The sequence below is a fragment of the Paroedura picta genome, chromosome 4, assembly GCF_049243985.1.
Source record: "Paroedura picta isolate Pp20150507F chromosome 4, Ppicta_v3.0, whole genome shotgun sequence".
NCBI lineage: Eukaryota > Metazoa > Chordata > Lepidosauria > Squamata > Gekkonidae > Paroedura > Paroedura picta.
In genome coordinates, this window is record NC_135372.1 from 68,262,530 (window position 1) to 68,279,650 (window position 17,121).

General features: G+C 38.5%; 2 protein-coding genes across 3 annotated transcripts in view; one reads left to right on the top strand and one right to left on the bottom strand.

Annotated features, from left to right (window-relative positions):
- The window catches only part of PIGK (phosphatidylinositol glycan anchor biosynthesis class K), a 138,236-nt gene extending 128,083 nt beyond the window's left edge, over positions 1-10,153 (top strand). For both annotated transcript variants that reach the window (XM_077333293.1, XM_077333292.1), the window contains one exon: positions 8,296-10,153. In XM_077333293.1, coding sequence (XP_077189408.1) covers positions 8,296-8,412 — 117 coding nt within the window. In that variant the 3' untranslated portion in view covers positions 8,413-10,153. The remainder of the gene's footprint in view (positions 1-8,295) is intronic.
- Positions 10,154-15,172: 5,019 nt separating this feature from the next.
- ST6GALNAC5 (ST6 N-acetylgalactosaminide alpha-2,6-sialyltransferase 5) overlaps positions 15,173-17,121 on the bottom strand; it is a 108,571-nt gene continuing 106,622 nt past the window's right edge. The window contains exon 5 of the mRNA XM_077333294.1: positions 15,173-16,980. Within this exon, the coding sequence (XP_077189409.1) occupies positions 16,749-16,980 (232 nt within the window). The 3' untranslated portion in view covers positions 15,173-16,748. The remainder of the gene's footprint in view (positions 16,981-17,121) is intronic.

The window sequence follows — 17,121 nt, forward strand, 5'->3', positions numbered from 1 at the left end:
TCCACAGCACCTGCTAAGAATGTTGAGATACTCTTCTCCATTAACTGCCTTTTTGTGATTGACGTATGTAGTTCAAAAATGGTAAATCATTTGTTGAAATGAATTTCTAACATGTCTATTGTAAGAAAAAGGTAAATTCAACACTGTATGTTAACTTAATGGATGAAGCTTTTTTTGCAATGTAACACATCAAAATATATCAAATGGACCCAGGTAATTAGTCCTGCATAAGTCAAACATCTTCATATTGCTACACCGATAGAAGGTTATATGGGAGGTTCCATTTTTGGATTGTCAGTGTTCATCATTGTAGTTGTACTCTAATTCCACTTTGAGTCTATGCAGATCTTGATTTTTGCCTGGCAGGTTCTTTTCTGGAAATAATTAATATTTACTAGACTTGGTAAGCCATTAAAATTTTAATTCCATTATCTGAATTGTTTCCCTCATGGGTCTGTTCCTTCTGACTCCTTCCCCTAGGATGACTGTTAGCTTCACTTGGCTGAGCCCAGGATTGGTGTGCCAACATTTGCTAAATAATGGCTTTGACTCCTCTTGCTCACTCAAGGACGCCATTGGATCCAGCCCATGTTAATAGGCTAGTGTTATTTATAGTGCTGTTGCAAGGAGAAATTTCTCTTAAGTGCTTTAGCATGTAGCAAATATTTTGTAACATTATGGACACAACCCTTAAGGAAGGGAAGGAGATTCAGTTGATTTCAGTGGAAGAATTAAGAATATGTTTGACAGGACTTACCTTAAATATTATAAATAAAATAAGTAGTTGTATATCATATGGCCGAAGCACGGCATATGGACCTTTTAGGATAACTGCAATCATATAATCTTCAGCATGTCTATTAAAGCCCAGCTTCTTTAGGCTTTTGCTGATGAATCAGTGAAAATAAAATCTGTATGGGGACTTTAATAAATTTATAGCACAGATTTTCTGCCTGTGAAGCTTGCAAATAAAAGACTACAATCTAACTTTCATCCTGAATTGCATTTTATTTTTTAAAAATAACCAACTTTCATGCTTAATTGCTGCAGTATCTCTAGTACATTTTCTTTATCATTCTTTTCACACAATGCATATTTCTCCAATAACAACATGTGCTGTGTGCTTTTATGAAAAGCACTCTCTAGAAAACTTGGACATTTTCCACTGGAATCCCTACAGACCCATCCAATTTGAAAATACTGTTTTATCCTCTCCTTAATTACAATATGTGGAGCTGTGCTCTTTTAACTGTTTTGAAGTTCTACAGAATAATGATTCTATCCCAACTATAAAGAATAAGACAGAGAACTATTCACAGTTGGAAGCCAGCTGTTGCTTAGCTACCTATCTTTTTAATTCAGAATCTCCTCCAATTTAATAATAACCAGCCCTTAAGCTGCTAAATGTATTTGTTCATGACATATTGTGCCATTTTCTTGTATTTTTCACCTGTTAACAGTAATTATGGTGGGACAAGAAAGGCATTCAGCAAGGGGTTAATACAGGGTATAAAAACCAAAATGTACATTACTGCAGATGAAATCCTCACTAAAATTATAGTATCGGAATTGTCAGATTAGGAAGCAGTTTGGGAAATAAAATAAGAGTAAGTTTGTTTCACTATATGACATGGAGCTTATTTATCCCTCCACTTACCTGACTACCTCCACTTACCTGACTTAACTTAGCAAATTATAATTTGAAGACAGGTGGATGTGGCTGCACTGCTTTAATGCTGAACAACAAAACTGTGATTCTCATCTAATAGTGATGTATCAGTTCAATCAAAGAAATAAGTTTTCAATTTGACAGACCTCTTCAAATGGAACAGTTTCCTTGCATGAGGTAACTCAAACGCCTCTCTTAAGGCAACCTATCAGCAAATTAAAGCTATATAATGTTGGAGGGGGGAGCTTTGAAAGACAGCAGGAAACTCTTAGATCTTTTTATAGTTTTTCTCCACACAAACCTATCCCTGCTTTCCGTGGGCTACAGTAGATAAACATAATGGGATAACTGTGACCATAGATATAGGCAGCAGTAGTTCCTGGAATTGTGGTGGCACTTCTTCAGCTATAGTAGCATGAAAATTGTTGACAATCCTGTATATGATTTCCGTTCCATACACTCTGTACACAAAGCAAGTGTATACTCCAAAGATAATTTGTTATTACAATGGAACAAATTTAGAATCCACTGGCACATTCATGCACACAAAAGCTCATATACCTTGAATAAAACTTTGTTGGTCTTAAAGGTGCCACTGGACTCTAAATTTGTTCTGCTGATTCAGACCAACACGGCTACCCACTTGAATCTATCTTGTTACAATGAGAGAGAGAGAGAGAGAGAGAGAGGTCTAACGGTTACAGTGCCAGACTAGAATCTTATGACCCAAGTAAGAATTTTTCCTCTGCCATGGCAGTTTTCTGGGTGACCTTGATCTGTTTTCATCCTAATCTACCTCACATGGGTGGTATTCTGAGAATAAAATAGAGGACATGAGAACAATGTGGTAAACTGCTTTGGGTCACCATTGGGAAGAAAGGCAGGGTATAAAGGAAATGAATAAACCGTGAGATATTCAAATATCTAACATCTTCCTCTGTGCGTTATTGTGTTAATCTGTTGGCATTCCAAGAACCAACCACTACTTAACAAGTGTGCCCTAACAAATATATTTCAGAGTAAGGCTTATTCAAACAGTTAAGTGTTGAGAAATAATAGTGCAAACCAGGACATTTCATGAAGTGTCAGCATTGACCAATACATCTCTAATTTCATCTGCCACAACATATTTATTTTGTATAAGGCTGTACATTCAGTCTCACCTCTCTCAGCTGTTTTTCCTTTTTTTACCCTATACTTTTTAAAATTAATAATGTATCCAGTACATTTAAAAGCTACATGTTCAGCTTTGAACAGATTACTTACACACTGTTGACTTCAGATATAAAAAGAATACTTTTAGTCAGGCCTCCTTGGAATTACAATGGTGTTGAAAGAAAATTAAAAAAATTAAAAAGTGCCTTTGGTGTGTACTGTAACAAGATGTAAATCCTTATACTGGGGTCACCTTATAAATATTTATTCCTATAAATTTCTTTAAAGAAATTAAAGTATGTGTTCTATACAAAGTAGACAAGAAAGGCTTTTAGTGTCACTGGCTGTAAATTGAAGTCATTTGTCTAGGAGGGTCAGGTGCCACTTTGTAGTAAGGATTTGTCTAAGATCCAGGCAAAGGAAGATTGATTGCGCAAAGAGCATGATGAAATGAGCAATGCAATATGCATATGAAGTTGTGGGTTAATTAGGAAAATTTAAGCCAGCAAGTTTCTGTTGTGTGAATTAAGGATTGTTACTTTCAGTACTGGGTGAGTTTGGCAGCCTTGTATATTTAGGCTCTGATTTCTTGCAGTATTTTAGTGGGAAGTAAATGCTTGTGAATACCAATGAAGAGAACAATCTTTGCCGCATGCATGTTATTGTTAATGAGACTTGCTTAGCCATTTTTAAGGTTAATATACAGTCTTTTGTTATCAGCTGTATTCTCATTAATGTAACCCACAAACTATCTGTATTATATAAATGTATAGCCAGGGATACATGTTTTAAAAATGAATTGCAACACATTTAGTTGAATTGCATTCCTATAACTTTGTGCCAAGAGTTCTATTTTTCAACCCAAGAGCTTTGAAGTACAGAAAGATTTGTTATTAAGCTGTCATTATAAACAATTTGTAGGATCTCTTTCTCATACAAAGCGGAGGAAAGGAAACTTTTATGTTCTGCAACAAGAGTTATGTACGAATTAAATATTTTCAAAATCCCGGGCAAATAAAAATAGGCTACAGAACTTCTGCTTGGACTTACTGTTAAGGATGTATCAGTTCATCTTCTGTCTTCCTGTACAACCGCACACAAGGAGCTGCGCTTGTGCAGGCCAGAGTGATTGGTGCTGCATTCTGTAGAAAGATATAGTAATCCCATGTTGCCTCTGCCTAAACCAGCCTTTCTCAAATTTTTTACCATTGAGAAACCACTGAGACATTTTTCAGGCTTTTGTGAAACCCCAGAAGTGACATGATGGTACAGAATATTGTTCGGAAACATAGCTGTGTACACACCCACCCAGGGCCCCCTCCCCTGCCTACCCTCTCCAGGCCCATCATTGACCGGGGGGGGGGGGATGCGAGTTGACATTGATCATATATGGTCATTTCACCTGACAAATGTTTAACAAATTTTAAAAATACATTAAAAATAATTAACTCCCAGTTATTCAGAAAACTTTTCCAGAGCCATCAGGAAGCCCCAGGGTTTCATAAAACCCTGGTTGAGAAAGCCTGGCCTAAACCAGTGTTGCTGATAGTTGGTGGTAGGAACGAACTCAAGGACTGCACCGTATGTCTGTATTCTGTATAAACAGTAATTCATCAGTAGATTGTGCAATGAGAGAAGTTTTCTCAAACAGGAAGTCTTCAACTCTGGTCCTGGTCTCGATAGGTAGAGCTGTATTTCAGTGCTTACCTGTGTTGATTTCCTGTTTGGAAGTTTTAATAGCTTCCATTTAGATCAGTTGGACAAAAGATTTAGTTTCCTCAGTTAGCTGGTTGATGTATTTAGACATAAATCTAATAATAATAATAGTAATAGTAATAGTAATAGTAATAGTAATAGTAATAGTAATAGTAATAGTAATAGTAATAGTAATAGTAATAGTAATAGTAATAGTAATAGTAATAGTAATAGCAATAGCAATAGTAATAGTAATAATAATAATACTTTCCCACTGGAAAAGTTGATTGCCTCCAATAACCTCCTGGAAATTAGTAATATGAAAGTTAACTGCTGAGGAAGAATAGAACCCTCTTAATTTCCAAACATCTGCTCTCCCAATCAGTAGGGGAAGAGTGATGGTCCAGGCAGTACCTCACCTACATGTATTAATTTATAACTGAGAAAGAGGGAGGATGGACAGCAAGATATTCTGTCTTTTTTTTATTTTGTAAAGGTTCTTGCATTTCCTCGGGGTAGCAAGAACCAAGGTCTGTTCCAAATAGGAACTGTTAGATCTGAGAGTCCTTCTAATATTGGGAGCTTACTATAATGGGCGTATTTGAATATAGTCTGCTTGGGATCTTATTCTTCAGATGTGAGTTGAATGTTGCCACATCTAGCTCCAATGTCTTAGCTATTTGGAGGAGCTGCTCTCTGTATAGTGAAAGGTCCTCCAGGAGAAATAGGGGCAGGGTCATCAGGTTGTGGGTTGGTAGTATTCTTTAGAACCTGTGTTGACAACCCTTCAAACATGGAATAAAGTTCTTGTAGAAAAACTTTTGAAATAGTCTTTTTTTTTCTTGTTAGACCTGACAAAAAAGTGAGAGACAGGGTTTCCGGACTGAGTTGTGTTTCATATTCTTCATCAGATAAGGTTTTGTATGATTCATTGTTCCACATAGGGAATCACTTACAGTGAATGCTACCAGAATAGTCTAACTTGCCACAGCATACAGTTGCATGGAAGTGACACGTAGTGTGATGCCTGAGATGCTGGACATCATACCAAAGGGGCCCAAGTATCTTGACAGGGCTGCCCTAGCACTCTCAACAAAGCCAGGTGGGGTAATGGTGTGTGATGTGGATGAATTTTCAAAACCCAAGTTGTGGCCTTGCTGGAAGCCCTTGAAGGCAGGGAGGTCTCCTTGATTTACATTGCTTATTGGGTGGTGGCTTCAAAGAGAGCTTGGATTTCTCATGGCCCTCTGAAGATTGAGACCTCTCAGATGTTGGGATCGCAGGTGCAACTGAAGCTATCCTTTTGGTAGGTAAAGAGACCATCTTAAATAGTGCTGCCATAATGGAATGAACCAGTGGTGGGCCCAATCTTGGAATCTGTATTCTGGATAGATCCATTGAGCCTGATATCACCTCTGATGGTGCTTTCGATGGAACTGGAGCTAATAATGCTTTTTTCCACTGACTGCTTTGAAGCATGATCCTGATGCACCTTAGCCATAATTTGTTCAGCAAAGTGAACAGGCAACTGAGTGCTAGACATAAAGGACAGCGGTCAAGCTCGTTTGATGGGCATCTTGATCATGCATTAGGCCCATTTAAATAATATAGCCCTGGATGCCATGAGGGGACCACAGGATATAAATAGTGGATAAATTCCAGCTTCGTACACTATAAAAGAGAGATTAAAACTCTCACTCTCAATTCCAACTGTAGAAATGAAGATCAAAGCCAAGAAGGTCCCACTAGTAAACAGAGCTTGACATCTTCCTCTCACAGCAGCAGAAAAGGAACTGAGAGAAAGGGGTGTCCCACCCTCAGAGTCTGTGATGCAACAGATGGCATACGCGGCTCTTGCTGGGCAGGACATCCCTCTTTTGAGCTTTTAAGCTAGTAAAATTTCTACTTGGTTGACAAGCGCAGGTCTCAGTGGGTGTCTGCACAGAAGACCTTGATGAACAACAATTACAGATAAGTGCAGCCTTGTTTTCTCTCTGTCATATCTGAATTTGAGATTGTCTATATTGGGTGTGAAGAACCTCTTGTGGCGCAGAGTGGTAAGGCAGCAGACACGCAGTCTGAAAGCTCTGCCCATGAGGCTGGAGTTCAATCCCAGCAGCCGGCTCAAGGTTGACTCAGCCTTCCATCCTTCCGAGGTTGGTAAAATGAGTAACCAGCTTGCCGGGGGGTAAACGGTAATGACTGGGGAAGGCACTGGCAAACCACCCCGTATTGAGTCTGCCATGAAAATGCTGGAGGGCATCACCCCAAGGGTCAGACATGACCCGGTGCTTGCACAGGGGGGATACCTTTCCCTTTACCTTTATATTGGGTGTGAATATATAGGAATCCCAAAAAGATGTTCACCACTGAAAGATGCTTTTATAATGGTAGTATATGTCAAGCCCCCTGACCTGGATAGCACAGACTAGCCTGATCTCATCAGATCTTGGAAGCTTAAGAGGATTGGGTCACTGAGAGCCAGCTTGATGTAGTGGTTAGGAGTGCGGACTTCTAATCTGGCGAGCTGGGTTCGATTCTGTGCTCCCCCACTTGCAGCCAGCTGGGTGACCTTGGGCTCGCCACAGCACTGAGAAAACTGCTCTGACCGAGCAGGAATATCAAGGCTCTCTCAGCCTCACCTACCTCACAGGGTGTCTGTTGTGGGGAGAGGAAAGGGAAGGCAACTATAAGCCACTTTGAGACACCTTCGGGTAGAGAAAAGCGGCATATAAGAATCAACTCTTCTTCGTCTCTTCTTATACAGAGGCTGGCAATGGCAAACCACCTCTGAACATCTCTGGCCTTGCAAATCCTAAGAGATCACCATAAGGGCTGCACCTTGATGGCAGAAAAAGAAGAGCTACTGTAATATATTAATTAGAGCAAGGATCCCCAATTTTGTTGATTCCGTGGACACTTCTAGAATTTTGGAAATGTGTAGTGGATGTCACTACGACTGTCATGGAGGATGGGGTCAATCACAAAACAGTAGAAGCTTTCACTATGTTTTGTTTCTAGGCTAAGTATCCTCCTACAATGAAGGCCAGTCATTTTGTTTCAACCCAACCTACTTCACAGAGTTATTAGCAGTTTAAATTGAGGAAGCAATCTGCCACCCGAACTCTGTGGGATAAAGGAGAGAGAAATATGTAACAGAGTACATATGCATAATATTTTAATATTCTAAAGAAGTATAATCTGTTTTAATGTAACTATACAGCATATATAGAGCCTCTTGTGGTGCAGAGTGGTAAGCAGCAGACATGCTGTCTGAAGCTCTAACCATGAGGGTGGGAGTTCAATCCAGCAGCCGGCTCAAGGTTGACTCAGCCTTCCATCATTCCGAGGTTGGTAAAATGAGTACCCAGCTTGCTGGGGGGTAAAATGTTAATGACTGGGGAAGGGAATGGCAAACCACTCTGTACTGAGTTTGCCAAAACGCTGGAGGGTGTCACTCCAAGGGTCAGACATGACCCGGTGCTTGCACAGGGGATACCTTTACCTTTATACAGCATATACAATTTAAATAACAAAACAAAATCAGAGTCCAGTGGCACCTTTAAGACCAACAAAGATTTATTCAAGGCCTTTGTTGGTCTTAAAGGTGCCACTGGACTCTGATTTTGTTATGTTGTGCTGCTTCAGACCAACAGGGCTACCCTCTTGAATCTAGCAATTTAAATAAGTAACTTTAACAAAATGCAGGAGCAGAAAGAAATGTTTATTGATTATGTGGTGAATAGTAACAATGTTTTTTTTTTTTTACTTTGCAGAAACCAAAGCAGAAAGACTGGCATCCTCCTGGGGGGTTTATTTTGGGACTCTGGGCACTGATTATCATGGTCTTTTTTAAAACCTATGGAATCAAGCACATGAAGTACATCTTCTAGAATTTCGAATGTGGCTGCACTGAGTATCTCCTTGAATGGAAATACCATTCATATAGATAAAATTGATCTTCTTTCTAAAAATTCTTAGGTGTTTCCTTTCTTTGGTTATTTTATATCATGTGTAAAGCCATCTATGATGGATCCCTGCACACTTCCCCATACTGAGGATCATAGATGCTCACGCCAGTACTAAGATGTTAAACAGATTTCTACTCAGGAATATCCTTTACTGAGGGATACAAAGAAGAAAATTGCTGCATTTAGGGGACCTCTTAGGATTCTTGTGGTGTGCATGTATAGTGCTGGACATGTACTAGATTTGTTGATATTTGCTGAAGGTACAGAGAATTGAGCCCAGGTGTTTTCTTAACCTTCCCCCCCTCCCTCCGCCAAAAAAAAAAAAAGAAAGAAACAAAGAAAGAAACAAAGAAAGATGAGCAAACCTTCAGAACTTTCATGTCTATCATGTTAGGAGGAAAAAATGTGAGGTTGAATTCAAAAGTTATTTCTTACTAAATTACTTCTGGTTACATATAGGGGGACACATACATTTTCTGTAATTCCCTTCTTGTGGTGCAGTGCACTTAAAACCCTGGATTTATACTTCTGGGGACTAGGGGGCAAGTGGGGGTCTGCAATGGGTGGGGAGAGTTGGCAAAATCTGTCTCCCTCAGGAGGAAAAAAAAAAACCCTTTTTTACTTCCTACAAGTTTATAGCTGCTTAAGAACATCTTGTGCTGGAGTATCTACATCTGCATAGAGGTCCTAGATAAGATTATGTGGATGAACACACCAAAGTGCTACTGGAATATATTACATGCTAAAACACCTTATGAACTACAAAAGGATTTTTTGTTTTCTCAGTAAATCTTACAAAATTGTTATCATAGCTGAAATGAAAATTCAAACAATATGCTGAACCTTATTTAAAATGTCATTTTTCCAATAGAAACTTAAGTCACTTTGTGTACTTTTGCCATGACATATTGAACACTTACTCAACAGAAACAAAAATACTGTAGGAAATATTGATTTACTCTGTTAAATACGACCCCGTAGATCAATTGTTTTACCTAGGGCAATTTCACTTCTTGGATTCTGTGAATCATTAGAATTGAAACAAACAAAAAGAGACTTAAACAATAACCTCACTGATGAGGGACCTGCCTGAAAAGTACAGCCTTCTCTTGTTCAGCAGAAGACGTGCAAGTGATTTTGGAAAAATCTCTCCTTCAGAGTAGTTTATGCAATTTGCAGTACATTAATACACAATCTGTAAACAGAGGACGTAATAAATTTCATTAAGCCAATGCACTCAAAAATCAAAAGTACCTTCTGTTGTTACAGGTATTTGTGGTTAATGGTGTTGATGTATGAAATGTATTTGCAGAGAAAATAAAATATGGAGGACAACAACTTGCCTCCAGGAAACTTTGGATATATAATGAAGTGTTTCAAGTCAGCTGACATTTCTTCATTAGAAATCGAATAAACATAGGAAATTCTCATGCAGTACATGCAGTTTACATAACTGAAACATTTCACTGTACTATTCTTAGTAAGTTGGGCAAAATGCATGAGGCCCACAATGCTGTGCTGCTGTAGCCCCTGAAGAAGAGTATAGTGTGCTAAGTGCATGCAGCTACTGTTTAGCTCCACTGTACCAATGATGTGATTGTGAAGCCTAAAGTGGACATAAAAAATTGGAAATTGTGCTGAATAAAATGGAAGACACAAAACAGCTTTTATTTCAGATGTCATTTTATTTCTGTGCACATTTGCTTACCAGATTCAGATATAATGCAAAAATAATTATGGCTAGGTGGGTTTTATGGATTTAATGCTATGCCCATTTTTTAAATGCTGGACTAGAAATGCTAAATGGATTTCATCCCATCACTTGGATTTACTATAAATGCAGTCAGAGAAATCCTCTGAAAGGTTGAGAAATTATGGTCAAACAATGATCTTTCTCAGAAATCAGGTGTACCTATAGACAAGGATTGATGGTCCCAGTGCCTGTGAGTAATGAGGAATGCATCTACAGTCACACCCCTTCAGCTGTTTCTCTTGGCATGCGCACTGAAAAGGACAAAAGGCATGACACCTTTGCTCTCTACACATGTGTAGTTTCAGGGGATAATCCCCAAAAGCACCAAAAGAAACTGGCTGGGTAGAATCTATAGATATAAATCAGCATATTCTTCGATCCACTTGAAGGTCTTGATTCATTAGCTGAACCACTTCTTTAGAGAAATATAATTTCTGAATTTGTTCTATAGTGAGCTTCTGTGCATCCTTCATTGAATCAGATAGCAACAGCCTCTTTGCTCCTATCTCAAAATAAAGTCACATTTAAAATTACAGCAAAATTGAACTTAACAGAACCCTGTTCCAGTTTTAAATTATTACCCCCATTTCCTAGGCATCTTCATGGGTTCAACCTAAAATGCCCATCTGAATGAAAGCAGTGGACTTGGGTTGGATTCAAAGGAGAGTCAGAAAGGCAAGTCAAGATGTCCTTCTGAAAAGATAATCTGCTTAGGGAACAGAGGTAATTAGGTAGGTTATTAAAATGCAATTTATGAAACGGAAAAAGCAGTAAGTTCGCTGGTAAAGCTGATTAGCAGAGGTGAGAAAAGCAATTAGATTGAAATGCAGCAATCCATGCTCAATAAGTTTGAGCATAAGACTTCTCTTTTCACATAAATGGAAGACAATCAAATTGCATCCGTTGCTTGCAATATCCACCAACATTATGTTCAGGGACATTTTGCTGTTTGCTCTGCAATTAAGTGTTTAGCGTCCAAGGGGTTAAGCGTTGTAGTGCTAAAGAACTGTATAGCAATCCAACTCTTAAGTTCCACTACTACAGAAGTATAGGTTGGTGCCTCCACTGACAAAATCCACTGTTGCTTGAATAATGCTCTGTGACAATTTGAAAAGTTATTACATGACATGGAAGCAATCTTACACACACTTGAAGATAGACAGCAGGAAATTGCTTCAGGATGCTTTGGGCTGATCCTGCATTGAGCAGGGGGTTGGACTAGATGGCCTCTATAGTCCCAACTCTATGATTCTGGCAAAACACTGCTACACTTGTTGCATTAGGCAGTTAACAATGGTATTGCACCTAACAACCAAGTAAGTAAGGCAAATGCTTAAGCCCTTCTTGCTTCATTCCATTTGCTGCTATTGCTATTCTTGTAGGTACAGAGGGGATGCTAATTGCTGCACAGTCACATTCATAAACTTTCTTGGAAGATCCACACAGTCATCAAAACGTTTGCTCTTTTTAGAAGTCTAATCAGTAATATCAAACAGCAGAATACTGGATCCAGCATTGATCTTTACTCTTTTTTAACTTGTATGGAAATGCTTCTAATTTTCTTAGGATTTAGAAGTTTCCTTTAGGTTTAGTACATCCAAATAAATAATATAAGGTTTAGCTTTCTCTAATTAAGCCATTTAAGAAAAAAATAATCTACATGTACACTGCCACCTGCTGCTTGTGAGAAAACCATTTTTGATTGTGCAAGAAACTTCTCATAAAACTTGAGGTAGAAAAAAAAAGTCCTTGCTCCTAGACCTTTCTGTATTGATCAGAAGTGACAGCCATTGGTTCAGTTTCTGGTCCTAGAAGTTTTGCAATCATAAGCAGAACTGTGTGAGAAGATATTTCGCTTTTACCTGGGAACCTTTGAATCTTGCCTTAAATAATTAATTTCCATTCATTATACATAGATTGCATCAGAATCAATAAGGCTGGCTGGCTAAAGTTAATTTCGGAACTGGACGGTTGTAATTGTAAATACAGGTTAAACTACTATTTACTGATCCTCTGCAGAAAATGCTGGGTTTTCTGACAAAAGTCGATCCTTATTCACTTTGGAGCCACAATTGTTCTCTTTCCTCCCTATTGTTGTTATGCTACATGCTGCTTTTGTATGTTAAAGCCAGAACCAATGAGACTCATATGATATACTGAAATTAAGATAACTGAGATCAGAAAAGTTAATTTGTACAAATTTCTGTCGAAATATTTGGACACAACAGGGTCATGTATTTTTGTCCTTATAACCAGAATACACCAGTTTGACATTGAACTTCGTGTTGATTGCTGCATTTCCTTTGTTTTAAAGATAAATTTAGTTCTAAAGTGCTGTACAATTATATTTGTGACCTTTTTTTCCCCAAAGCTCTCGTTCTTTATAATGTTGCTCTTATTCTAAAAGCTTCCATCGTGTGACCTACCCCTACTGCATCTTTGCCTTGGTAAAGAAAAACACGTGTATTTTCAAGGTTATTCTGCAAAGAAGATAGAAAAATAGGGTTTCTATCTGGATAAACTTGTCACTTTGAAATTATAAACATCATCTTGAACAAATGTTTAGTAGCAATGAAAATAAACATATTTTCCCATGCACTCAATCCAGTTTTCATTTTCTAGGGTCACCTCCTGCACACCTCTCTTACAGTCTTAGTAATAATGATGATGATGCAAGAGTGAATATTGCTATTCACCGCCACCTTGTAACTGCAGTTTCTTTCACTTTGGATTCTATCCCTCGTTGGCAACTGATTATTTGGGGATGAAGTCTTTAGCTACTGCCAAATATCTGCCCCCTTCTCAACTACAGAAGACTTCTTGCTCCCCACTCTAATAGCATGTCATGTATAGTGATTATATGCTAAGCCTTAACTCATGGGTCCCCATTTGGTTGCCATAGTACCTGATGAATGTTTTCATAAAGTGGGGCCAGGTGGGGTTTTTGCCTAGCAGGGCTTCTCATTGGCCACTGGAGATCTGGGTGAAAGATTTTTTTTTCAGGGTTGCTTCAGCAGCAGCTCCTACCACAGCATTAGGATCTTCACTGTTTGACTGAAGTTAAGATGCATGTATGCAAGAACATAATTTTAAACAGTATGTTGATTTTTAAAAGGTATCCTGTTAAACACAGCTTCTGCCTGAAATGTTGAAATACTGAAGAGTTATGCATAATCTCATTCCATGACATTTTGGAGTTAGCTCCACCTCATGCAGCAGCCATTTTGTAGTTGTTCCCATAACTAAGGCACCTGGATGCTCAAAAAGGTTGGAGATCCTGCTCTAAACAATACCAGTTGCTTCAGTATCTCTTATTGATGTCTGAGCTCCAGAATCAAAGGTGCCAGTTCATATTCTAGGCCAGCTGGGCAAAAGAACATAAGGATGTACACTTAGGGACAACCAAAACTAGGTGTTTGTAAAGGATATTAATTTTAATGACAGAAACATGCATTAAGCCAAAAGTGGTTTAGTTTTATCTGAAATGTACCCGTTATTGTTGCTTTAATAATTACTAAATTACACTTCTTTATAACAGGATTTTTTCCAGAAAATTTTCCCATGTCCTGCTTAGGGTTACATGTGTACCTGCAGAAGATCCTATACATGCAAATGGATGCTGCCTTTCTGTTGGTGTTTGCTGCCCCTCTTCTGTATTGATGGCTGGGCTGTCCCTGGCAAGCACTCTTTAAAAACAAAATTACCCATAATGCTATATGAGTGGGTAGATTTCATGCATCCCACCTTTCCTGCTGAAATACAGTTTGGAATGAAGAGCAGTTGCCCTTGGTTTGGACTGTTGTTTTGAAAAGATGATACCTTTTAAAGTAAAAGTTTAAAATACCTAACCGGGGAAAAAACCAGGCTCAAATATTGCCAATCATGTCATCAGCAACATAATCCATCTAGTTCACAGGCCTAGCAATCATGTCTTGCAGCTATACACGTATGTCACAATTACTCATATTATATTAAACTAATGGTAAAATATCATAATGTCCTAGTCTAAGCTATCAGCAGAGAAGCTGCAGATCTATAATTAAATCTTTTTGATGCCAATTGCATTAAAAATGACCCATACATCTGTCTGACAAGGTTCATCAACTTTTGCAAGTACTTGGAGGCTGTGGCCTCAGCAGAATGATACGTTCTTACCTTTATACCAAGCCTGTCCTAGGATTTTTCTCATACTGGCTTCTCCACTCCAGAAGGAAATACAGGCTAGAACTTCATAGAAAGATTATAGAGCAGTATGTTTTAATATGTTAATGCAGAGGTATTTTGCCCTACTAGATAACTTTCTGTTTAAGGAATGGGAAGGCGACTGTAAGCCGCTTTGAGCCTTCTTCGGGTAGGGAAAAGCGGCATATAAGAACCTCTTCTTCTTCTTCTTCTTCTTCTTCTTCTTCTTCTTCTTCTTCTTCTTCTCCTCCTTCTCCTTCTCCTTCTCCTTCTCCTTCTCCTTCTCCTTCTCCTTCTCCTTCTCCTCCTTCTCCTTCTTCTTATAATTTGGCCGGGGAGCAGAAGGTAGGATGCCGACAATAGAACTAGAGGATGCTCTTCTGCAGAGCTGGTCAAGTTCTGCCACGATATTTGGAAGCAAACAAGACATTGAGCACCACTCATTTCAGCTATGGCTAGCTTGGAATGTTAGGACAAATGCTGTATTGTAGCTTAGAAAAGGGGATGGTATGACATTTCTGTAGTTCCCCAAACTTCTGGGTACTGCAGTTTTCAATGTCAAGCAGTTTATAATGTGATGTCATTAAGGGCACAATTTCAATCCATTTTTAAAACCTGTACTATGAAAGGGTTTTATTATTTGAACTAGTGTATGGCAGTGGGCAATAGGTCAAATGATTGTTAGTAATTATTTTGAAGAAGTAGTTTGGCTTGTTGCATTTAAAGGTTAAAGGACAAAGAACATGGCAAATGGAATCCTCTTTATTCACGAGCCAGGTATAACCCCACAAAAACATAATGTGCAAGTATCCATTTACAGAACTATTAGTGCCACTCATTCTAATTGCCACGAACTAGATTTTTTTTCTCTTGCAACTCAAAGAAAAGGGTAAAATTGACTGGGTGTCATTCAGGAGCAGATGTACAGAAAAACCAAATCACATGGCCAGGTTCCATTAATGTTTTTTTATGTTTCATACTTAAGAACATAAAAGAAGCCAATAGTTGATCTAGTCCAACACACTGTATTGCCAAAACCCAGGTGCCATCAGAAGTTCCACCAGTGGACGCAGAACTCCAGAAGCCCTCCCACTATTGCCCCCCAAACACCAGATGTATGACTGATTGTGGAACAGTGCCCTTGCATTTTCCTGTCTTCTCTTGACTCCTGCTTATTTTATACTAGAATCCTGCATTTATGAAGGACTGGCTTTCCCCTGTCAAAAATCAACTGCAGACAGACCTAACTGATATACAGTCCCACTCAACTTTCCCAGACTTTCTATAGTCCATCACTCTCAAGTCCTTTCCTGTTCAGTGTTTATTCAGTTGAAGAACTGTGCAGCTACACAGGATGGAGAAACATTTTGGAACCATTAAAACCCTTACAAATCAGCAGGACATCAAACTTGCTTTGTGAAACTTTTGTGTTAGGCAGAACGAGCAGCATTTCCCAGGACATCTCAAGATCAGACTGTTGCTATATGGGTGGGAAGTTACCAAAGGCTAATGACAACAATTGTATGGATAGTACTAAATGGGCAGTCTGTATTTCTCTTAGTTTTGTACATCCTTCCCTGCCTTTGACACCTTCTGTGGGAAAAGTTGGCTTGATCCTCCATCTAGCAAAGCACATTTAAATCAAAAACTACTTTGGCCTGCTACCTATTCATATAAGAAGAAAAACAAGTCTCTGGTAGAACTTCACATAAAGATGGCTTTATGCTGGAATGCTGCCCACAAGTAAAAATAAATACATCACTTTTAGCTCAAATATTAATTACATGCTAAATGGAATCATTCTATAGTTCAAAGAGAAAACGTATAAACAAGAAGCTGGCCCTAAAACCAGTAGCAATATAAATTCTCAGTTTGGGAGGGATTCTGAAAGAGAAATACCGTAACCATATCATTGTAAAATAGAAAAATACTGGATTGCATTAAAAACTTCCACTAAGAAAGCAACTGTTAAATGTCACTATGAAAACCCAGTGGCAATATGCCTTAAAAACATAATGAATTAAACATCTCTTTAATTATGTTCATTATGCTGTAGTTTCTTCATCCTTTTTTCTTCTTTTTAACAAACCACATACACATATGCAAGATCGATGAATGGAAGTTAAAATATTTGATTACAATACAACTGAATACCAGGTGTCCTTTTCAGGTATTCCTTAGCAATAACTTCCTGAATATTGTAGTTTTCATCCGCAAACCCTGTTAACCTTTCTTTTTAGGTTGGCTTGCTATGATATGAGGTTCAATCCCCTGAAGCCTGATACAGTTGGTGATTGTGATTGCAGCCTTGTACGTCCATTTCTCAGAACACTAGTTTAATCTTAGCATGATTTATAGTAAGTGATTCTGGTTTCCAGTCTGGCTGAAAAAAGTGAATATTGAATGTCCGGGCCCAGTTCTCAAACACTCGTTTCTCTGTGATAAAGCGGTGATGACTTCCCTTTCTTCCCCGTTCATGTGAAATGTACATTGTACATTCATCTGGTCCCAGAGGTTCATAATAATGATAAGGTACTGAAGGATGATTGGGATCCCTGCAGAAGGAAAAAGAAAGAAAACAGAATGAAAACACAAATGTACTTATTTTGCTGATTGGAGACATGCTAATCATTTGATGGGTTCACAATCTTTATTTAAAAGAAATCTAGCTGAAGCTGAATTAATTTCATAAAATA